General features: G+C 40.2%; 1 protein-coding gene across 2 annotated transcripts in view; it reads left to right on the top strand.

The window, feature by feature from the left end:
* The window catches only part of Cers6 (ceramide synthase 6), a 248062-nt gene that overhangs the window by 123626 nt on the left and 98815 nt on the right, over positions 1-25621 (top strand). For both annotated transcript variants that reach the window (XM_034494978.2, XM_034494979.2), the window contains exon 4: positions 7399-7456. In XM_034494978.2, coding sequence (XP_034350869.1) covers positions 7399-7456 — 58 coding nt within the window. The remainder of the gene's footprint in view (positions 1-7398; positions 7457-25621) is intronic.

A 25621-nucleotide genomic window follows, 5' to 3' on the forward strand; every position in this document is an offset into this window, starting at 1 on the left:
GCATAAAAGGTGGGATTTGCTTTTTGGAAGCCATAAATGCCAGAGTTGACCCTTTGGTTGTCTTCAGCGTCCTTTTCTTAGGAATCAACTCTGGGTGTAATTTTCTGACTGTGGACTCACACACTCATTTCCTTTATCATTGCTCCCTTCTTTATACATCTTCAGATGAGAGAGAGAGAGAGAGAGAGAGAGAGAGAGAGAGAGAGAGAGAGAGAGAGAGAGAGAGAGAAAAAATGAATATGAATATGAATGTGATTGGTAGGGAAGCTATACCCATGAAATCTCAACAACCTGGCTGCCTAACCAAGACCTGAGCAATTCTAACACAGTTGATATCCTAAGGTAGATAGGAGAAATTTCACCTGTGCCAAAGGAGGGAGAACTAGGGCCCTTGGATGAGGCCTTTGGTGGTGTCCAATATCAAGTAGTCAGCCCTAGAAACAAATAGATTCTGCAGATTTTATTTATATGTTTATTTATCTATGTGTATATGTTACAACAGTGGTTGAAGAAGAGGAAGCTGTGAGTTTGGGAGGGAGCCAAGGAAGGGTCAGATATTGGAGGGGCATAAAGAAAGTGTTATAGGATATTTGATCACACTGTCAACACTGATTCTATCTTTGAAAACCCTGTTTGTAGTTTGATGTGGCTCAGCCCTTAGCACAAACCTTTAATCCCAAACAATGAAGGTAAAGTTAGTTTGTAGAAGGAAGCTTCTATGTTTGAAAGTGATGTCTAATTGAGTGGGAGACAAAGTGATGAATAAGGGAAAGATTTTACAGAATAGGACACTCCCAACTCTCCTAAGAGAGAGGAGAGAGGCTACTTAAAGAAGAGCAACATGGGGAAAAAGAGAGAGGGCAGTTTTACCAGGACATTTATTCAGAGACAGGTTGCAGAGAAAGAACAACCTAGACACAGATGAAGATAGAATGAGCCAGAGAAGGAGACAGAGCCAGAAGATTAGAACAAATTGCCAGAGTTAGTTTGAGGCCAGAGCAGAGCAAAAAGTGAGAGGCTTAGAGAGAAGCCAGATTGAATCAGTCAGCTTGGAGAGGAGTTTGAGCCAGAAGAGCTGAGTTGAGTCAGCCAGCCAGAATGAGAAAGAACTAGGAAGGGGTAAGCTTATTCACCAGTAAGTCTCAGAGGCTGAAAATGTTCTAGGCCTAGGTAAGAGTGTACGGAGGCTAGAATCTTCCAGGACCAGGCTTAGGTTAGCAGTTGGAGCCAGTAAGCCACTGGAATAATTACGTTAGGGAAATAAAAATTACTTCTACATAGAGGGAGAGGGAAAATGATGTAATTGTATTTTAACTATTTTTAAAAGCAGCAATACAGAAAATGTTTTTAATGTTTTTAATATAGATTTAAGCATGAACATTAAGGGGAGGGACCAAGACAGAGATGGAGATGGGGAGGGGAATAGAGAACTGAGAGATGTTAAAAAAAAAGACTTAGGGCTGATGAGGTGACTCGGCAGGTACAGGTGCTTGCAAAAAGTGGTAATCAAAACTTTGGAAATACAAGAGGTATTTTATAATAATGATTTTTTCATAACTCATTTATATGCCTTTTTGTCCTTACTCAAAAGGAAATGTATTAGAATACTATATCAGGTTTCAGATGGCACAAGAAAGCCTAGCCTCTGCCATCTTCATTGATTCCTTCTTCACTAGTCTATAATTTGGACCAGGGACTTTTCTGGTTAGTAACAGCCCCCTTTCCCTGTGCTGGGAGCCACTATTATCCTGCCTGTTGTCTGGCTCTGTGTTACTGCCAGAGTCTTCTTAGACACTGGAAACTCATAGCCCATTGCGTTCTTCTCTGAGTTTCATATCTGCCTCTCTGCCCAGTTCCTTGCCCAGCTCACCAGCAGGAGGGACAGGCTATGGTGCTATCATGACTATTTTCAGATTGGAGACAGAAAGACTAGTTTATTAAGGCAGTTCTTAAGAGACCTTATAGTCAAAGGTCCTTAAAATAGAAATCACTTTTTGGTATCAGCTAGAAGCACAGATAGGAGATGTAAATAGTAAAGCCTTAGATTTGGAGTGATAGTCCGTCAAGAATTAAGTCTTTCAATTGTCATTTCCCTAAGGAAGGACTGTAAATATTCTTAGATGCGATATTCTTGTCATTTAGTAAATCTTTAAGGAATATCCATCTGGTCATTTGCACAATTACCTATAAAATTTCTTTGATTTGATCTCCTCAGTGACCTTTTCTTTTTCTTTTTTCTGAAAAATGGGCAGGCATCCATTAGATCATTAGAATCAGGAGTGTGTTTTTACCTGTGAAGTCCTGGGTATCACCAACTCCTTATGTTCATCTTTTTATCCTCAGTAGCCCATGCGTTCACATGTCATTCTTGCTGAAACACCACAGGTTCTGGATACTCACTGAAGTTTATCCTGAGCAGTCCTGGAGCTGTTTGTAAAATGACTATAATGTAGTAGCAATTACAAGTGGTTTTGTAACGTTGAATAGTAAATGCCTGTAAAAACTACAAACAAGGAGAAACAGAGTCAAAGAGATCTGGATACATAAATTTAATAAAAAGGCAATAGTCTCTCATTCCCATGACCTGCTATTCAACCACATAAGAATGCAGGCTTCCTCTGTCTCCTGTATCTCTACCTGTGATATGATGTATCTGCCTGGGAACCATATTTATTCCGATGAGGAAGCGTATGTAGCCATTGGTATTGAGACATGGTTAGTCATGAAAGTTAATTACATGCATGCCACGTGACAACTGCTAACAAGAGTGAACATTTAGAGTTATTAGTTAGCATGTGCTGTATATCACATGTCTGTCCATCAACTTCTTACTCTTTCATCATTTTCTCCCCATTCCAGTTTGTAGAAATCCTTCTTACTGTCTTTATTTTCAGATCCACAGGTACATTTACAAGACCACTGGTCAGAGACTGTGCCCCATCTGTGTGTATGAACACAGCTGCCAAAGAGCTAGTCCTTGGCAGATTTAAGATACAAAATTCTCACTCAGAACCCAAAGATCCAATAGTCATTAGTCACTTAAAGGATATATTAGTGTTATATCAATATAACACTATTTGAGGGAACAAAAGACTTAGTAGGTAGAGACCAGAAAGAAGTTCAGAAAGATTATAAAACGTTAGTTTGGATAAAGGAGAAGGCATGAGGTCATGGCCTAAAGGAGGAGGAAAAGTATCACCATGTTCATTAACTAGAATGAAGTGTGTATAGTCACCCAAAAGAGGCAATGTCAGGATGTCTCTTAATCTTACTGCCCCTCTTTCTGACTACATCCCTCTCTCTAACTGTTTTGTGCCGTCTCTGTGCACTGAAGTGTGCTCTAATTCTGAAGAATTTGAGAGAAGCCTCTGGAGGCTGTGCTGGGTCTGTGTCCTCATTTTGTCCTTGCCAACTGTGTCCTGATGCCAAAGCCTCTGCTGCCAACACAGGGTCCCAATAGAGGGGTAATAGTGGGGTCCAAGTGTCTATGTGCTTCGTTCAAAGTGTGCGATCCAGATTGTGGTTCAATCAGCTATACTGGTGCCCTTTCCTTTTCTCCTTGGGCTACAAAATGAGCCTCAGTCTTGCTTCCTTATCTCTGAGCGTTCTTGCTTTATTTAAAAAAAGAAAAAAAATCCAACCTCTGCTGCTTTAGCTGTACATAAGTAAAGACACTGCAGTAATTTTTGGCTTAACTGTTTTTAAGGAGGAGTCATCTGTTAAGATTGTATAAGTATTATTAGTTGTATATCTCTTAATATCAAAACAGTAGTGTCTGTAACAATGAATTTAATGTTTCCGTTCTTTATTCTTTGTTTTTACTGATATAATCTCAGGGTTTATCTCTTGATTGCTGTTAAATATTTTATATTGTCTCTAAAAACAGTAGCTTTAATTGGACAATGAAATTTATAGAAACTAAGTATATTTCCAAGTTTATGCAGCCTATTTTATCCTAAACTTAGATTCTTTGAGTTCTCATATTTTGTATCTTGGTGGTTGAAGTTGACCTGAGTTACTTTAAAAGAAATTTTAATAATGTGTTTTATTTAGCTGTTGTCATGAAGTAGTAACTATTGTAAATAAGGATCTTATTTTTTGTGTACATTTATTTTACACACAGAACAGCACACTGCTTCATGAAGGTTACAGAGCAGCACAGTTTCAGAACTTTTGAATATGAGAATATTTTTTGAGTTCCTTTACGTCTAAAAAAAAGTGCGGTGGCTGGCTATGGCTTTCTTTGGTCAAAGTTCCCATTTCGGGCATGTGCTGGTATAAATGAGAAATTAAAGACTGTATGGAAATTTGAAATCTGTGCCCCCAAGGGTGACTTGTTTTGATTTGATTTGTGTGTTGACATGTTTTGTTTTCTTGCCTGAATACAGAAGGATTCTGTATTTCATTTTTTTCTCTAGGATTGAACATTTTTGTCTGAATGTGGCTTTCAATTGGTATTGTTTAGAACATAATTTGATTCTTAGATATTTTTTAAGTACTTTTTTTTTCAAATATGTCTTTGATGATTATTTCTCTGTAGGTTTTTCACTAATAGTTCCTTAGAAACGATTATAATTAGGTTACTTTTCCAAACCCCCGCTCTACAGTCTTTTTTTCTACTTGCCCTCTTGGGGTTGCTTACCATCTGTTTCAGTGACTGAATTTCTTCTCCGCGTATTATCTTTTTTTAATTAATTAATTTTATATTTAACTTTTTTCATACAATATATTTTGATCCTATCTTTCTCCTCCTTGGTCCTCCCCGGTCCTCCCCACCCTCCTACCTAGACAGTTTCTCATCCTTCCTCTCTGTCCCCATCTCTCTCCCCAAGTGCATCATTGTAGGCTTTGGTTTTCAGAGTCCATACAACTGTTCTTTAGTTTTCTTGATTTAACCCTCCTTTTATTCTAACAGTTTTTAAGAATTGATTTATGCCTTTGCCTTTCTACTTACGTTTTAGAAGTCCTGGCCTTTTTTTTTTTTTTTTTTTTTTTTTTTTTTTTTTTTTTTTGTAAAGCACGGTAAGAATGCCAAATATTTTCCAATAAAATGACTTCAGATCCCTGTAGGAGAGCTCCCTGGAGAGAGAGTTCTGTGGATGTTTAGTGTGTTCTTTGCTTGCTACACTCCGACCAGTTGGTAGATTCATGCCAGTATTCAGCGGTTATTTTTGTTTCTGGATTGCAAATGATCTTTTCAGACCTGCTCACAGAGAAGATGCCCTTGGTTTTGTTCTCTGTCCTTTTGCTTCTTAGTAAATGTTGTCTTTGAAGTCTCTGACCTAATAAATAGCAAGTCGACGTTTGTAGGCTATGGCCTGTTTTCAGTGGACTAGAAGATTTTGAAATAAGCTGTCTCCAGTGCCTTATTTTCTGTTGCTTCATATTTGAGCTATGGAAGACCTCCAACCCCCAGGATGCAACATTTCAAAAATCATCTTGTCTCAAAATCTTTTCAGCATCTGAAACCACCATGCAAAGTATTTTTCTTTCTGGTTGTTACAGCAAGCAGCAATCACTAACTGGAGCTGGGGAATTTTCTTGCTGCCTCAAAAAGCATAGGTTAGGTATCTGGGAAAGGTGGCTAAGAGCGTAGAAAGGGAGATATGAGGTAGCGGGAAGAAGGGGGCGGGGAGAGAGAGAGAGAGAGAGAGAGAGAGAGAGAGAGAGAGAGAGAGAGACACAGAGAGAGAATAACTTTCCTGATTCTTTTAAGGCCCATGATTTGTTTGATGTTACTTCTGTTCACTTAAAAGATTTACTTATGCATGAGCTCATATACGCATGTACGCTTGCGTGTATGTCTCTGTATATGTGTATGTATGTAGTATGCAAGTGTGCGTGTATGTGTGTGTGTTTATAAGGGAGCAGAGGAAAAACTCAGGTACCATGTCAGGAATGCTATCTCTTTAAGACACGGTTTCTCCTAAGGTTGAGGCTCACCAATCAGGCTAGCCCAGACTTAGACCATCAAAATCCAAGGGTTCCTGATTTTCAGTTTTGTTGGGAAGTTTATTGAATTACTCTTGCTTTACCAGCACTGGGCTTACAAATACAGAACACTGTGCCAATTGTTTTTATGGATTCTGGGTGTTAAACACAAGTCCTCACGGTTTTTGGCAAGTTCTTTACTAGCTGAGGTATCACCCTAACTTCGCTAAATGTTTTTAATCTAATTTTATTCTCTCACTGTTATAAGAATCCGTCCCTGCACCTAGGAGACTGAAAGTCATGTCTTCCTGTTGGTGGTTATATGTACCTTTCCTTACCTCTTCCTAGAGATACCTTAGTGGAAGTCTGAGGGACACTAAACAAACTTGCAGCAAGCATTTTAAATGGTAACTTATATGAAACTTCATAAATAATTTTTTTTCATGTTTCAAAAGGCTGGCAATTTTTGCTCCCTGCAGATATTTTGTGGAAATAAAAATCTGCCTTGTAAATATTCATTGGAACTTGTTATTCAAATAAGGTAGGCATCAGTATTCCTGTAATAGAACCCGTGTCTTATGAAAACTAGGTCATGTTAGTGATGGGATAAAATGCAGACATATAAATGACAGTAAGAATTCCAATGACTTCTATAAAAGTTTTATTATACATAAAAGCTGTCTGATCATTGCCTACTAACAATAGTCAGAATTGAAACAGCTGTTGTAAATCATTTACTAGAGCGGTTGCAAATTCTCCAGAGGCCAGAAAAGTAAAGCAAAGTCTTGCAGCATACTGGTTCAGTATAATAGGGAGAGAAAGGGACTAAAATAAAGGTTACTCTAAAGCTGACCAAAGCCTTGAAATATCATTACAGAGATAGGACTGAGGTCAAAGGTTATTGACAGATTTGTCCAAAATGAAAAGATTCTGTGGTCTTTATCAGAACTAAATAACAGGCTGCAAGGTTCATTCAAGATAAGTGGAGGAGGGGGCCTCTGTTCAACACTTATTTGGAAGTCAGTATGGTGCCAGCAAAGCATCACATGAGCCTGAACCCCGTGTAACTATCCCACGTTCAGGGAGTCAGCCTTGCTTTTAGGTTCTGATTGAGAGTTTGTATATCAGATGCAAAGAAACACATAGGCACTCGCCCATAACCACCAAGAAAGCAGATCAGGGATGTGGGTGAAGTCCGTTTTTTGCTGTTCACGTTGTGGGAGCGAGCCAGCGGTACTTCCGGGAGGACTTCCCGTGAGGATTGCTTGCTGCTTTCCAGTTTCGTTGGGAGGTTTTTTGAGTTACTCCTGTCTGTTTATTAATTCTCTGATGAATTCTGTCGGTTTTTTGTTGTTCCTGCTTGATTTCAGATTTCTATTTTGAGTCATTTGTTTTCTTCACATATCTCAAATATACTGCAAAATAAATATATTAACCGAATGTCTTAATTTCTTTATCTTCCTACAGGTGGAGATTTTCCTTTTACCTCTATGTATTTAGCTATGGAGTCCGGTTCTTGAAACAGGTAGGCACTGTCTCAAATTCCTTCATATAATTTTTATATGGCTATCGGCCTATATCCAATTTTTGATATATGTCAACTTTAAATATTGTAACAGGTTTCCAAAGAATTAGTTGTACATTTAAATTGGATTTATATTAAAAAAAATTACATAAGGTTCATTTAGTCCTATGTCTGGAATGCTTTGGAAAGTAGTTTGTCTCTGCAGTGTGGTTGTGAAGTCTTCAGTGTTCTCTGTGTGGTTATTTCTTTTTGGCATTAGAACTTAGACCATTCAGCTGATGCTAGCATGTGATTAGAGTTTCAGCACTGCATGTAAACCCCTGGTTGCTGCAGTGGGTGTCACCACTGTAATCCTCACCAGCAGAGTTTGCTGTTACAGAGTCTTGCACATTAACAGTGTGGATATACTGCAGGTGGTTAGTTCAGCCTTTTTTTTTTTTTTTTTTTTTTTTTTTTTGATGCCTGTGTTGTCTTCACTCCTGGCTTGCTAACTGCCACATGGACTAGGATAATTAATCCATGAGACTATTTCTTTATGAGGTGTATATCTTTTGCCTGGTGGGTGCCATGCTTACTGGTACTAGTGATAAATCGGAGTACTTAAATTCAAGACTCATGAAGATTTATCCTCTCATATTCTTGCATGTATTAACAGTAGTAATTTGGCATAAAATGGAATGTTAATTTTAAAAGTACCTTGGTACTATTAACCTCTAAAATAATATCAGTGTTTGTTTATTACAAAAATATCTCTGAAAAAAGGATATAGACCAAGTAACATGCTAGCAAATTGTAAATATTGATGTGAAGTTTTCAGATATGCTTTGTTTTAAACGTCTGAATTTACCATATGTTGTCTACCTATGGAATTGCTCTTATAGAAAGTGGCCACGTCCCACTGTTAGAGCTCCTTAGAAACACTTTTCACTGCTTGTCACTTCCTTAGGCAGCTGCTCGTCTGCTTGTTTTCTTTTAATAAGAATATATGATCCAGGGCCATTTGAGTCCATTTAAATGGATGAACTTCATATTCATGATGGAGAAATTTGCAACTAGCGTGAACAGACGTGGCAGAAACTGCTTAGTTTGAACCCTTGTATGTGTTTTCAGACTTAGAGAGGAAAGGTGAATAAGCATAAAACATTGTATGCTTACACGGAGAAGATAGCCGTAGGTAGAATTTTAGCTGACATGGAACGTTTGCCCTTCATGGAATGTGAGGACCAAGGTTTGGGGGTTCGTGCTCACTTCTGTTGGTAAGAGTTTTGATGGTATAAAGGGAGAGTGGTGAGAGCCAGGACCACTCTTTTTACCTGTCCTCTCATGTCGTTGGATGGTTCCTTTTGTCTCTTACATGGTGGTAAGTGTGGCCATCTGACACCAACACAGAAAGCACATTGACATAGATCTAGTTCATTCTAGTTCATTCTGCCCCTACACAAACTGAATGGCATGACAATAGCTTTTGTCCAGACTGTAGTGATCAAGAATAGAAGGCCAGTGGACCATGCAAAGCAGTAAAGAGACTTATCAATAGAAAGTTTGCTTGGGATTTTTTTTCTTAAACTTTGCCATTTTTACACTAGCTTCAGGATATAACAGATGCCTTAAAAACAGTGAAAGACCTAGACATGTTCTGGTTGAGTTGACTTGTATTGATGTTCTTTCCCCATTGCTGTCTGTACAGCATTCATTTGAAAGAACTGCATGGTTTAGCCTTCATTGTATGACACAGAATTGTGTGTGTTGAATAGTGTTATCAAAACACCTGTACACAGCTTTGCACACATCTTGTCAACCCTCTGTTTCATAGTCAAGAAAGTACAAATTTAAAGAAGATAGGTATTATCCTGAAGGTTCGCTCAAGTTACTAAAGGTGAAGCACAAATTAGGCGCACACTGCTCTGTCTTACCCCTGGCTTCCTCACTTGGCCGGGCTGCACCTCACTTCTTTCTCTCATCAGGTTAACTAAACTGATTAAATCAAATCCTTATTACAGCTTGAGTAACCTTCTAAAGATTAAGTATTTGAAATAGTTCTATGAACTTAAAAAAGATGATATTATTTACCCATCTTAAACCAGAGGAAAAGCTGTGGATACATAAAATTAAAATGAAAATTTCATAATATTGTAAATATTCTGATAGATTCAGGACATGTTACCAACATAGCCCAAGTTCTCCTTTGTGTTTAGATTTCTCCAAATAACATAGTACAAAATTTCTCATAATCACTGAGCAATAAACTAACTTTTATTCGAGAATCAAATGTGCTGATTATTCCCCAGCTCATAGAAAAATACCTGGCGATCTATATTGTCCAGTTTCCCTCCATCCTGACTAAGTTCAGACAAATCAACCATAGCTCATCTTCTAGGGGCATCTAGTGTTCACTCTGCCCTAAAAGATTAGGCATGTCTAGGACTGTGTGGCATTTACCTTACAGACATCTAAGGAAACTATTATGTTGGGTGATTGCTAGGCTGAGAAATACTCAAATACTTTGAAGTAAGCCTAATTTGGTGTTTCCTGATGTATTGGTGCTGTTCACAGGTAGCTCTTCCCACACATGGGAATGGCAAAGACAAACAAATGCTTTTGTAGAAGGATACCTGAGGTGCTCTGAAGGTCTGAGGCCTACTCACACAAATGAACACACTTTCCAGGGCCCCTAAATAAACCAAACTGTCGCTCAGCATGGGTATACATTTGCAGTCCCATCACTGAAGAGGTGAACGCAGGAGGATGGAGAGCTAATGACCAGGATGGGCTATTGTTTTCGTTTAGATGGTTGGTTTAGACTTGATCACTTTTAGATGGAAGTTTCTATTTGGCATAATTTTAAAATATTTTTAAATTCCTTGTTTTATTTTTTAAATGTAACAGCACAGGAAGGTAATACACACACACACACACACACACACACACACACACACACACATTTCTAAGATGTAAGTTAAAGTTTTCCTTGTATTCTACATGTTAGGATAATTTGTTTCCAGCTTTTTACCCATTGGTACCTTTCTGTATCATCATTCATTTTGTAAACATATGTAAATAAACCTAAATGGAAAAACTGTTGAGTATATACCTATATCTAGCTTCTGTATCAGGGGCCTAATAAAGAGAGAAACTACAAGAAGCATGGTAAGAGTTAAAATATTTAGGAAGGATTGATTCATAGGGACCCACTGAGGCTATGTAAATAAAGCAATTGAATGGCTAGCTATTCATCATCTCCATGCAGTAATCTTTGCGCCCAAACCTGAGTTGGTTCCTGGCTCCATTTTGAGATGGTCTGTCTATGAACTAAGCAATGTACTTAGAGATGTAATTAGCTTGTACACTGGTGTAAGCACCTTTCCTGTTGTGAATCAATAGTAAACAACTCTAGGACAGGCTTAGTGCTACCCTGAAGGTAGATGGCAAGCAAACACTAGTACTTAGGATCAAGGGATTTCAGAAAGTAACAGAAAACTATAACAGAGCCCAGCAAACTTTCTGAACAGGAGATTCTGGCAAGCTGGTGTCCCTGAGCAGAAAGCTGGCCCTGTTGATGCCTTGGGGTAAAGATATGTCACTGGCCAGATAATAAATGCTGAAAATAAAGCAGAATAGACCAAGTTCTATCATCCTGCTGCAGTTTTCCTGCCCCTTAGTGTTCCTGAGAAATCAAACTTTACAACACACTGGCACCATGGAACCAGCAGAAGTGTGGTTTGGAAAATCTAGCACTGAGCTGTGAACAATATCTGGGTAACTAATCTAACCACACCATATTGCCACTTGCTGTGATGTGCTATGATAATATATAATATATTTTACTATTATTTTTAAGATACACTGGTTGGAGGGGCTGGGAAGATATCTCAGTCAATAAAATGCTTGTCACATGAGCTTTAGGACCTGAGTTTGGATCCTCGGCACTCATGTGAAAATCCTGACATGCACAATGGTGTACTCTTGCAATCGTCACCAGGGAGGCAAAGACAATAGGCTCCCTGGATCTCAGTAGTAGTCAGCTAGCCTTACTAAACCAGCAGGTTCCAGGGTCAGTGGGAGACTTGTCTTAAAATATAAAGTGGAAAAGGATAGAAGACAAGTGGCCTCCACATGCAGATAGACACATGCCAAAATACCTGCATACATACAAACAGATCCACTGGTTACTCTCAGTTATATCAGCTTTATAACCAACCACTAAGACTTGCGGTTGAGGAGTATTCTTCCAGACTCTTGCCGTTGCCCATTGCCCTTGAATTTCTTGAGTCTTACTTGGACCATGGCCCTTCCTTTCATGGTACATATGGCATAGCATATTTGGCTGGTCTAGTATTTCCCTGTGTTCCCTATTGCTTATTGGTCAACTTGGAATGCTTCTGAAATAGAAACAGAATTGTTATCTGTTTGCTTATTTGAAAGCAAAAATAGAATTTGACCAGTTGTTAGAATGGCCATAAGGTAAATGGTCATTTATTTACAAGTTTGTTTTTTTGTGTTATTTTTAAAATTTTAAAATTGCTTGGACAAGACACTTGTTTAAGGAAATCTGAACTTTATCTGTGAAAATGGCCCATCATGTGCTTGTATCAGAAGCGCACTCGACGACAAGTTGGGGAGATGTTTGAGTGGTTAAAGTACTTGTGGTACATGTGTGAGGAGGACCAGACATAAAGCCAGACTCAATATAGCATGTTTACAGTACCAGTGATTCCACAACAAGATGGGAGGGAGAGACAAGAGAATCGCCAAAAGCTTACAGGCCAGCTCCCTGACACATGGAGCATCAAGCAAGAGATACCCTGTGTCAAACAAGGAAGGAAGTCAGGGCCTGAGGTTGTTTTCTGCCTACTCAACTCATATCATGGCAAGTGCCCACACTTAGACAGACGAGTGTGGAGACATACACACACACTTACTTCTAAAAATGTGTACATGGCTTATATTATTAGCATTGGGAGAAGGGACCTTAAAGGTACCTTGAAGATCAAGTGTCCCAAATTTCTCATTTGGGGTAAGAAAACAAATTTCAGAAGAGTAAATTGTAAATTGATGTGCCCAAGGCAGAACTGGGAGTATTTTTACGTTCTTTAACTGAAGCAAAGAAAAGTTAGAAGGCGGCTTTCCAAAAAGGTAGCAGTTCAGCTAATTCCTGCTTTGTAATAGTTGACCTGGTTGGTGAATTCCAGGGCGCTTCAGTATGTAACACATGAGTAGATAAGAGTTCCAGGTTGGATTGCTGGCCTCTGCTCAGCCAGGTATGAGGAACTAGTCTCCATCCAGGTGTAGTTATGTTTTGTTTTGTGAAACCTCTTCTTTTTTTCTCTCATTTTTTTTTCCTGGAAAATGTGAAAATGATGCTTGCTCTGAGATAGCCAACTTAAGTATGCGAGGCTTTAGAAGCTCTTGCAGGCCCGTTCAACCTTTGGACACCACATTACAACATGGTCATGTACAAAGTTTATGCCCCAGAACCATGGAATCACATGACAAGAAAAAATAATATACTCCCTACACACACACACACCTCAGGGTGTTTTAAGTAACTAGGATTTTATCTTGGACCTCATTCATAGCTATCCTTGATTGCATGGGTCATGGGTTAGACACACCTACATACACTAATTATTGCTGACTGCCAGTTGGGCTCTGCAGGGAACTGTGATTTCTGAACCTACTGTAACCTCTGAACAGGAGAATTGATGTGATGGACTGCTGGGGCCTCCTTATTAGTGTCACCCTTCTTGTGTTGTGTGTGGACCCTTACTAACAGGCTGACATACTTTCTGGAACAGAATTTCAGATCAAACTTGAGTGCTGCTTTTCCTGCGTCTCCTTCTCCCCTTCAACTCACTGCTCCTTCATCCAGTCTGGGCCTTCCATTTGTCCTACTCCATTTTCCTTTCTTCCTGTCTGTGGCCCACAGTCCCAACAAAGAAATCATACAGAGGAGTGAGAACCTAAGGATGCTGTGGCACACAGAAGGTGCTGAAGAGGCTCCTGTAATCATACTGTCCCATAGTACCATTGCTGTGTCTGTGACTAACTCCCTCTAATCAGCTTTATGACTGTTACCTAATTTACTGATATTTCATTGTTCCATCTTTGAACTCAGTCATATGGTCTAAAAGAGCACCTTCAGCTTGTCTCTGATAATTTCAGTAGAGAATCTGAAATTGTGACAATTATGGTAAATTGATTCGGTCTGCTGATACAGAATAATTATACATATGCTTCTAAATTTTGACCTGGTGGTTCAACTCCTATGAATTCATACTGAAGAAAGAATTATAAAGACCTTCAAGTATGAATATGTAAAGTTATCACAGTGCAAATATTATCTATATCTATGTGCATATTATAAAAGCCAGAGAGTACTTAGAATGATCTCAATATTTAATATCAACAGAATTAGCACTACATTGTCATCAAGTGAACAGAGGGATGTGTAGTTCTTTGAAAATAAATCCAGAATGGTTCTTAGTAATTTTTGAGTGAAACTGTACATGAGAAAAGGTAGCAGGCAGTCTGTCTGTTTGTCTGGTGCTCACATGCATACAGAAAGGAATAAGTAAGGCTGAAGGAGCCATGAAGACTTATTTTGCAAAAGCAAAAATATGGTTAATGTTAAAATATTTAACATATTATTAGTTAAGAGCTCTAAGATGTAGGAATTAGAGTAAAATGACTATTATAAAAGAATATGAAGTTATTAATATTTTTATATGAGAAGATAGACATTTTAAGACAGTTTCCACTAAAACAGCAAAGACATAAGGTTTAACCTACCTCCCAATCACAGAGACTTGCGTTTGGGTCCTTAGAACCCACACAAACATGCAGGCAGGCACACTAGAGTAAATCCCAGACTGGAGGCATGGAGACAGAGGAACCCTGGAGCCTATTGTCCAGCCAGTTTAACTGAACCAGTGAGCTCTGCATTCAGTTAAAGATGGTGTCCCAAGAAATAAGATGTAAACTGATAGAGGAAGACGCTCAGTGATAACATCTGGACTCTACACATACGTTCATATGTGAATGTACATCTGTATATACACATACATGTGCATACACATACAAAGTTTGGTTTGAAAAGTCTAGCTATTCATAATGCTCTAATTCCTGTGGCCCTAATTTTGGGCATACTTAGGAAACCCCTCTCCATGATAGCATTGTCAGGAGTGCCCTAGAACAACCTCACCATACACTCGTGGGGCAGATTTTGTCCTGCTCTGTGTGATTCTGCTAAAATTCAGGTTCTCTGTATTTTTGCTATTTTTGAAGAATGGTTTGGGGTTTTTTTGTTTGTTTGTTTTTGTTTATTTCTTAAGCCAGGGTCTTGCTGTGCTCCCCAAGCCCTCTTTGAACTGGCAATCTAACTGGATTAGCTTTCTGAATGTGGAGGCTATGAGCTATGGGTGATAGCCCAGGCTACATTTCAAATGTATTTATATGACTCAAATTCTTCATTTTTTGTGGTGCTTTAAGAATTTTTTCACTTTTTCCATGTGGGGTAATAACTTGGAGACATTCCTGGCTTAGTGAATAGCCAGGGTAATATGTGTGCGGCTGACAATGATAACCACAGTTACAGTAGTGATAGCTGACCTTCACTGCTGGGAATTCTGAGTGTAGCAGTCCTGTTGCACACTGAAGGCCAGGCCCTGTGTTGTGTGCTGCATTTCCTGAACCTTAGAGGTAAAGAAACCTGGACTGTCAGAGGCTCAGTCATTGTGCAAGGTCATGGAGGTAGTCAGGAGAAGGGTGGTCAGGCAAGTTAAACTTGTTCAGATGGTTGAGGGACTGGGCCAGCACTGAGGTGGTGGTTCATAGTGCCTTCTAAAGGACACAGAAAAGCACCTCCCCCATCCTCATGCCACAGTTGTCCTGCATCATATTCAGGGCACATCTGGAGAGAAGGACTTTTCATGACAGCTTTCTGCAGGCAACCAAGCAGCAAGACCACAGGACTCCACGAAGCTGAAATGGATATGAGGGAGTCAAGGTTATGGGTTACTTGATCCCCAAATACCAGTGGTTGCTCTGACCTTACAGTATGTTACATGCTTTCCTGTAATTGTCCCAAGCACTCCTGAGTCTGATAAATCTCTTTCCAGCTTGCTCAGTGCTGTATCAACTTGTAGAAACTCCAGGACTGAAGGGGGGCAGGGCGGGAAGAAACTTTCATTTTAGAGGTTACCAAAATAACAATCATTGAAATGTATTCATTAGGAGTCCCCTAAAGGCATGGACTTCTCATGAGTCTGGAGCAGATCTTGATTGTGAAAAATATTACTCCTCATTTGTATGCTGTGACGAAGTTGGCTTTGCAGACTTGTGCTGGCTACAGGCAGTGCCTGACAACTGGATCACATTAGTATTCATGTCCCGTTTCCATGGGGAATAGAACGTAGTAGTGCACAGGAGGGCTCGGGTAATTAGAGATGAAGTATCGATCTGTGAATCAGAGCCCGCACCTGCACAGTCGCTCTGCATTAGGAGTCATCAGCAGGGACCTCTGCCGCACAGGAAAATCACATGCTGCATTCAACACAAACCTTTTTCTTTTTTTTTAATTCAACTGTGTTTTACTAAAATTTGAGAGTTGATGGCTTTCACGTACAATGATCTTCATGAAACATTTTCAACAATGACAATGGAACTGCCAGATTTCTTTCCTCCTCCTTAAACATCAGCTTTCTGGGAGAAATAAAGGGATGGACCACTTCTGTTTGTGACACCTATGTGAGTTCTCTTGGTCTTGTCCGGGTGTGTGAGGAGTGAAGGGGTTCTAAGGACAAGGCAGTGATTTGGATCAGAGCATCAGACATTTCTGTGCAACCAGCCTATGCTCCAGTGAGAGATCTGTGTGTTCCTCCAGGTCATCTGGTCTCAGGTCTACTGCTGTCCACTGTAAAAATGGGACAGATACCTGCTTATCCTGTGCTTTTTAAACTTCCCTTCTTCATTTACACAAAAAGGAACATGCATGCTTGACAGCGGCTGACATTGCTATTGTGTAGGAGAGAGGACAGAAAAACTGTGGGTTCTGGAGGACTTGGGTAAAAACAGTGTCTTCTGACATAACTCAGAATTCACAGCAGTAAGGGCTACACATGATCAAAGCAGTTAATAGTCCAGCATGAATGGGGAGGTGCATACAGCCTCCTAACTGAGGAGCTCTTGACAACAGATGGATGCTCGGAGAGGAAGAGTCATATATTTTTAGAGTTGTGGTCCTGGTAGGCTGACCATGCTCATCTGGAAGAACCCCTGCCCATTCAGAAGGCATAGGATAAGGTACAGGAAAGGAAAGGCATGCTGCCTGCCTTCAATAATAAAAGGTTAAGATTCGTCTATAAATATGACCTGACTCTGGTTTGTGTCCACAGAGTTGGGGGACATTCCACATGTAGCAGCAGCTTTAGTCAAAGATGCAGACAAGCAAAGGGAGCCAGATCTGACTGGATTAGGCTCTTTGCATACTAGGAGAGCTCAGTGTCCTGCTGTGCCTGCAGTAGAAGCTTCAGATGCAGTGTGGAGACCAGATCTGACCCCACCACCATCCCAGCAAACAAGCAGTTCTAAACATCAGCTTGGTTTTGAGAGAGAACTCAGTCAGTTAAACACAAGCAAGAGGACCTGGGTTCACTGCCCAGAATCCTTGTGAAAAAAGCCCAGTGTGGTGTTGCATGCTTGTAATTCCAATGCAGAGATAGGCAGGTCTCTGAGATTCACTAGTAAATAGCCCAGCCAACCCAGCAGCCATAAGTCAAGTGAGAGACTCTCTTAGAACAAGAGGAACAGCTCTTACAGAATGCAACAGAGGTAGATTTCTTGCCTACACACACACACACACACACACACACACACACACACACACACTGAGAGAGAGAGAGAGAGAGAGAGAGAGAGAGAGAGAGAGAGAGAGAGAAGCAAGAACTGTAGGTTACTTGCCATAACTTAATATAGCCCTTTAGATAAAATGTGGAAATTGAAAATGAAAACCTTGACATTGGTTCATGATTGTGGTCATTTCTTCTCAAGATAAAGTATGAATTTATTCAGTTACTCGGGCATGATTCCTGACTTTGACAAAGTAGCATTTTGGTTAATATTGCATAAATGTTGGACCTGATAGTTACTTTTCAAATTACATTGGAAATGCTATTCTTTTCCTCCTTTGTTTTCCTCTTGACATACATTTGAGTTTTCTAAGGCTGGTTCTTAGTATAACATTGAGAGCTGGACAAAGCACATGCTACCACAGAACTGAGCCAGAAAGCTCCTGAGTTCAGGGTCAGTCTGGACTGCATAACAAAACCCCATGCTGCAAAACAGCCATTAGACTTTTATCTTCATATATTCATTGTGGAGATTCTTGGACATGAGCCCGTGTATCTTTGGAAGCTGCTACAGGCTTACAGTGATATGAAAACTCCAGCTCGCCTCTGCTGATTGTGTAGCCATTATTCACTGGAATATGAAGGGGAAAACAACATGGAGAGCATCACAACATTCTCGTGTGAAACTGACAAGAACTTCCAGATGATAGCATACTGGTATCTGCAATACATGGTTGTGTTACTCTGTTATCTTGAAAAAGCATGGGAAAATATATTTTACAACAATCTTACTTTTGTTAAAAGCCAATACAAAATTTTTCTACTAAAGTGTTATATATTCCATACATGTTGGCTAATAGAACACGTGATATGCTCACAAGTATATTTGACAACTGGCATGGGCTATTGAGGACTGCCGTGATGGTGCAGGTCGACCTCTTGGACGAGAGAGAGGGAAAGGGTGCACTGGACAGGAAGTTCGGCAAAGTGGGAGTTGAGGGGTGGACTGAAGTTGAGCGATGAAAGAGACCTCGACCATGAAGGATTGTAGCTAGAGTCAGGAGATAAGAGAAGGCTTCACATGATGAAAAACAAGGTGGTCTAGATGGGCACCCATGTCCATGATGGACCGGCCAGGACTTCAGCCTTGGTTTAGAAGAAATGAAGTAACTGAACCAGAGCTGGGAAAGGATACTGGTCACAGTGTGAGAAAGGAATTGCAGCAGCAGACCCTGGGTACATGGGCAGCTGTGCTGGCCCTGTATCTGCTGTACTGTCTGTGGCTTCTGCCTGTCTGTGGCTTTTGGCTCAGCTCTGGGGATGACTGCTTTCTCCACAGGAGTTTTATCTTGTTAGGTACACTCAGGGATGGTCAGCAGAAGGCCAATTTTGGACATTTGGGCATGGAAGAAGCTGAACATTAAAAGAGAAAAGAGAGGACACAAGCTTACTGTTTGCAGTTTATTAAGCTACTTCTGAAAGAGAAAAGAAAAAGTGCAAGTTTAGAGAAACTTTTCAACCTGGGCACAATGGGAGAGCGTTTGCCTGGCATGTACAAGGTTGTGAGTTCCTTCTGCAAAGCCTAAGTACTTATTAATATAAGCAAATAAATGATGCATCTAGAGAGCTTTCCCCTCCCCCTTCCTTCCTCTCCTCTTTTCTTCTTTCCTGCCTTTCCATGCTCTTTCCTTCTTCTCCCAGAACAATCCTGTTTGTTGCTTAAACACAGGTGTTGCCATTTCACTTGGGATCTTTTCCCACTGGGGTAAATGTAGGGTCCCCTACATTTCATTTGAAGGTAGTCAATAGTGAGATTGGGTACTGCTTCCTATTTTTCAGTGGTGGACCGAGGCTTCATGCGTGTGAACTACTGTACCTCCAGCCCCTTTGCTCACTTTCTCAAAAAGCTTATGATTAGAAAATACAGATAATTGTTCAATAGTCTGCAGTTCCATGGCATCCGTAGGAGAAGCAGGCAGCTGATTTGGGATCAAAGGAAGGTGAGTACCTCATGTCATAAGCTACGCAAGAGGAGGCCTGTACTCTGACAGTTCAGTGATCTTCTCCTTGGGCAGAGGCTTGAGTTGCTACACCATTTAGAAAAGAAAACCATCAGAAAGGTTAAGTAACTTCAAGTGGCAGGGCTGGCACTCAGCCCCAGGCTGTGTGATTCTTCACCCACCCTTACCACTGTCAAACAGTCTCCCCTAGGAAGAAGGCTGCGGCTCAGTGTTGCGTCAAATCCTGTGATGCCAGCCTACTCTCTGATATTATACTTCTTTGCCTTCAGTTGTGGTGGGAGGATGGGAGAGAACTTTATTTTTAAGGACCATTTTTAGCTTTAAACATGCTTAGTGTAAATTAAAATTGTATGTGCCTGGGGTTTCCAGAAATACCTTCATGTTTTCAACCAAGAAAAGCTTATTTTACTGTACTAGAGTCTAGAACATGTAGATCATATATTACTTTTAATGGGAAAGGTCTGTAACCCCGACATTCACTTAGCGAACATGTTTGACTTATGGTAACCTGGACGGTTGATGCCTTGCATGCTCAGCTGGCCACCAAGAGTATGGACTGTAGTGGGCTCCTCTCCTTTGCTCTTTCCTTCCCCGGTCCTCTTGGCTCGGAGTCTCTCCTTTTCTTATCTCCACCCTGTGCTGTGCAGAGGACACCACAGCCATCCGCATGGGCTTACTGCCTGCTTCCATGTGCACCGCTAACACTGCCAGCACTGTAGGCACAGTTCCTGAAAGTCTGTCTCCAGGGCACATCAGATCTGCTCTTTATCCACGCGGCAGATGGTGAGACTCATGGAATACGTATTGAGAACTGAGCAAATTTCTAAGATAGAGACTAGGTAAAAGAAGTAGGAAACTGAACATTCTAGAACTTGCTTCTAAAATGAAATATATACCACATACTGTCTTGCCCCTGGGTTGAAGCTGACATTGGAAGAATGGGCAGGAAAAGTAAATAGTCTCCCATTTGAGGGGGGCTGTGTATTCTCATTTCCCACTTTCTTTTCCATATCTACAGAGAGAAAGGGAAATCGGGAGACAAATGCCGAAGGGTGTCCTATCTTCCTGGTAGAGGTGGAGAATATAAAGTGACTTTCACTCTGTTTCCACATCGCTAAGCCCATCTCACTGGTGGGGCTTCAGTTACTTTCCCCAGCTCTCCTCCTGCTCCCAATACGACAGTGACTCACCATCTTTCTTTGGTTTTGGCATGACCAGCAAAGATCAGTTCTTCAAATACAGTAACCTAACTCCTGAAGCCTGTCTACAGCCAGCAGGTTCACTATGAGAATTAATTCAAACCCTGGATCAAGATGAACTCATGCCCACTTCATACTTACTGTTGTGGTCTGGTTACTCTGGCTGCATTGAGTTTGCTTTCAGAATGAGTTTCTCACAAGTCTCCTAGGTCTCTGCTGATGGCGGTTACATCATACTCAAGTATAGGCCTTCAGTTACTGTGAAAATCTCTTACAGGAGTTGTACAGCTTTAAATATGATTGCTGTTTTCTCTTGTTGCCAAATAGACTTGTATGTATATGTGTGTATGTGTCAATGTGTGTATGTGTGTGTATATGTGTGTATGTGTCTGTGTACATGTGTATGTATGTGTATGTATGTGTGTGAAAGTGTCAATGATTATTCATTGTGTTGTATAACATTTAGACTGAAGTATAGAAGTAATTTTTTACTCAGATTCCAGAATTGTGAAAAACCTTACAGTGTGTGTGTGGATGATGTTGGTATAAGTATGTGTGGGAGTCTCAGGAAGTCGGGTGGTGAGAGAAAAGGAAGTGTGGGGAGGTATCTTATATGTAAGTGAATGAGAACTTCCTCTTGGGGGCAAGTGTTTAATATGTGTTGTAACTTTTATTAAATCGTAACATTTGCTATCAAATATAGCAATCCCTAGCCCCCTAAAGAAGAGTTGAACTTGTCATGGCTTTGTGTGTTTTAGTCATAAACATAAGCATAGCAATCCAGTCTTTGTGTCTTCTACAGATAGCAGTTTTCTCCTCCTCCTCCTCCCCCCCTCGTCCTCCTCCTTCTCCAGGTCATCACTAACCAAAACTCTGAACAGCATAAACAGTATGTTTCTAGTCCAAAGAGGTCATTATATTCACATTAACCATCTTGTCTGTAGCCTTTGAGGTGGTTACATACTCATTTTGATTTGAGGCAAGAAGAAATTTCCTAAGTGACTTTAATATGAGGACATATATTTAACCCCTACCCCTTTCCAAGCATACATCTTCTGGAAAAGTGTCTGATACCCATGTTATCCGGCATATCATAAGACAAGGCTCTGTTGCAGTAGGGCATCTTGGGATATCTTGTTGTTTACATATATAATTTACATATAGATTCCCTCCCTTCCCCTCTCTTTCTCTGATTCATAACTACCCTCATGTCATTAAAATGTGTAGACCTGGCTGTTTTTTTAACTTCATGAATTGCACTTACATTTTCTAGCAGGGAACCGGTGAGTGTGATGTAATGGAGGACCTTAGTTCTAGGGAAGCTGTCGTAGGGTCTTTCGTGCATCTGTGGCCGGCAGCCTTGTGGATTCGGTAGTTCTTGCTCTCCTGTGTCCGTTGACCTCTTAGATTTTTACTTCTATTAAGGTTAATGATCACAGCATTGCCTCTAAAACTGGCATGCCAGCTAAGAATGAGAGCAAGATTATTACAGACTGGTACATTTCCTATCACAAGCTGGATGCTAGTTCAGTTCCCAACTCACTGTTTGATCATAGGAATTAAGATGTGCAGTCATGATCTGAGCTTAGGTGCTTTATTTGTCAATCTGGAAACTTAAAAAGAAAAACGTTTAGTAAGCCACATATTTATTTAGTTAATGGTCTCTAAATTTCTAGCCCTTGCCTGCTAAATAAATAGGTTGATTGAGGCATCAGAAAGGGAAAAGTTTGTGAGTTGTTAATTTTTAAAGCTTCCCTTTCGTTAGCTGCACATTAAGTTTAATGAGATCTGAGCATTTGCAAACAAGCAAAATAACGGGAAGAAACAACTAAGTCTATTTATTCTGGGAAATCTAGCTTTTTCTTCTCTCCTGACTGTCCGTTGGGAGCCACTTCCATATCTTACAGGAATCATGTGTTCCTCCTGCTCTTGCCCCAGGGCTCACAAACCAGCAGACACCCTTGCTCATGTGTGTAGTTTTATCATATAAAGGTGGTGAAGAGTCATACTGAGAGGAAACCTAGACACCTGCTTAGTTTTGAGGCAGACTGTTGACAATTCATTTCCCACAGACACCTTTGCCCCTCAGACTACCTGTTTTGGTGTTGTATTGCTCTATGAAGGTAACTGGGCAATAGTGTTAGTGTACCACTGGAAATAAGATTCATGAACATGAAGAAAAGGGTTATTTGTTGTCCTTTTTGTTTTAAAAACTATCATTAGGAGAAAGGTAATTTTTTGAGGATGTTCAAGTTCCTCTGAGAAAAAGAAACCATGGATAGTGTTTAGTGTTTGTGAATGACTGATTTCTGATGGTGTTTGTGAATGACTGGTTTCTGATGGTGTTTGTGAATGACTGATTTCTGATGGTGTTTGTGAATGACTGATTTTTCAAATGAATCCTTAAAGGGAAGAGATGTAAGCCCAGAATGAACCCCGGTGGGCTTATTGTTTCCAGAGGCAGGTCTCCTTTTGTGATGGGGACATTCTTCAGCTAGATAGCTCTGACATAAATAGTGTGTCATCACAGATAACAGCTATCTTGATGGCATCAGAGGACTGTTCATAAAACAAGGGCATTTGTGTGCAGCTGGAATTTTTTTTCTGCTTGTAGCATGAGATTGTAGCTGGATGACTTGTCAGTGGACTACAGCTGAATAAAAAGAAAGAAAAAAAACCTGTTGGCTGATGCCGACAGAGCTAACGACTGTGACACTAGATTCCTGGCAGAGCTAATAATGAGCCAGGACTTACAAATCCCTATCTTAGCCCTGGGACATGGAAAATATTTCTCTTCAGTAAATAGTTAGAAATCATTCTCTTGTGAGCGGCTGTCAGATTGCTCTGGCACTGTATTACTGTTGGAGAGCAAGGGTTCTGGAATGAGTTGATGCCGACTGATTATTGGCTGTCCTGTAGAGGATCTTTTACCGTACCATCTCATTAACGAATTTGAAAGCTGAAACTTCTGCTTTTAAAAGAACTAAGCTCTCATACTTTGAAACTCAGATTTTTCTATATATATATTCAGGAATCCAGAGACATCAGTGTTCAGAAAAATCAATTATGAATCAGCATTGTTACTACCTATATAAGATGTTATATAAGATAATTTAGGTTTTATTTTGAGTTAATGAGATAAGGTGTAGTGAGAGTCATAGTTCTATACCATCTGACAAAGCCTGTGAGCTGCATTCTATTTTCGGGGTATGCATTCTAATTCAGAAGCCTCTGGAAGCATTTGGGTGGATCTTGGTAGACACACACACCATGAGCTTTCGCTCTCAGTTACTAGGAGAATTTTGTGGGAAAGTTTATGTCGTGTCCCAAGTCCTGTTACCTGATGACACGTAACCAATACTATGGTTTTATAGGGGAAAACCTTCCTTTGGTAAGGTAGAAACAATGTTCTTACTATTCCAGGAACCCTGTGGTGGATGAAGTGTCTGTTAGTTAGGGGGTTTGATTTACCCAAGGACCTTCAGACACACACACAAGACTTTAAGCTAAGCCTACTCACCTTAGCTGTTAAGGATGGCTAACCCACAGCCATGCTTAATGAGTAAGGCTAGTGTGTGCCCAGGCTTCCAAGAAGAGAGTGTCCTCTTTGCTTTTAGGTTTCTTGTGAAGTTTCTCTCTCATCAAGGCAGATGGACCTTTGCTCCTCACTTGGTTGAGGGGTTTCAAACATCCAGTGTTGTTAGAGACAGCTGCTTTCTCCACAGTTGCCATTACCCTAAAGTCAAGAAGCAAACACTGCTTTACCTGAAGAATTATTATATCACATTATCTAAATGGAACATAAATCTTTCCAGAAAGCCACTCTACCCTATAAGGAACCCCCAAACACATTTTTGTTGCAGGCTGTGGAATTCCTAACTCTGCAGTATATGGTGTCAGGCAGCATAGAGACAACAGAGTGTGCCAGTCTGTCTGCTGCATTTACATTTCAGCTGTGCTTATAACTAGGTGTCTGATGCTGTGATGTATTAAGACTTGCTTTACTTTTCTGCACCTTGATTTCCTCGTCTATAAAATTAAGTGGAAAAAAAGGCCCACATAAAAACCATTGTAAGAATTAAACAGTCTATTATTTAGACTCTATAAATAATACTGCAGATATAACTGTGTACAGTAAGTTTTTTCTTATCAGGTTCATGAGGGATCAACAAAGCAGACTTGAAGTATGCTGTGCAGGAGTCTCAGGCCTCGTTACCCTTGCGTCAGCACAATGAGACAAATTCATGGCAGTTTTTAAAGAACTATTCTGGCTGTGTTTTTGAGTATTCCGTTGTTTCAGACTGTAGGCAGGCCTTTCTAGATTATGCTCTGAACAAGGTTCCTGACCCTCTATAGAAGATGAAACCTTTTGCTGGAGCTGGAGACTTCTAATCTACCAGAGATTCCTTTTCCCAGTCCTTTTCCCATGTTCAGTTCCCTAATGGAGTCTCAGGCAAGAGACAATTCAAAGATGATTGTGTAAATACCTACTGGAGAGTACGGGTGATTTGGCTTGGGGCTTGGTCAAAACATATATATATATATGTTATATGTATTTTCTACTTTATTTTTTCTCACAAATCCAAAGAGGCAGATTAGAAAGTTAAAGCTCAAAAAGTCAAATAATTCATCCAAATTATTACAAGTTTGTGGTGGTATCATGATTTGAACACGCGGTCTGGTTTCTGAGCCTTGCTTTTACAGGGAGCCCCAGATTGTTACATACAACTGGCCCTATCTGAAATGCTCTTACAAATTACATATGACATGGGTCCATCAGTTTCTGCTAGGGGTCATTTCTTATGGGGTCAGAAGAATCTTGTGAGACCTTTCCCTGAATGCCTCAAAAATAGTAATCAGGATGTTTCATATCATGTCATGTTCATGAGAACTCCTAAGAGAAGATTTCCCCAGTTCTCTGTACCACAATGTATAGATTCCCTAAACAAATTACCTTTTTTCTATAATGTCACAGCCTTTCCTAGTTGTAACTGACCATTGGAAATTACTGGTAGCCTTCTCTTATCTGTGGTGGTTATGGTTATGGTTATGATTATGATTGTAGTAGGCCTTTCTCTTGGTTTTCACTATTTTTGCTTT

Source organism: Arvicanthis niloticus, chromosome 2, assembly GCF_011762505.2.
Source record: "Arvicanthis niloticus isolate mArvNil1 chromosome 2, mArvNil1.pat.X, whole genome shotgun sequence".
In the NCBI taxonomy this organism is placed as follows: Eukaryota; Metazoa; Chordata; class Mammalia; order Rodentia; family Muridae; genus Arvicanthis; species Arvicanthis niloticus.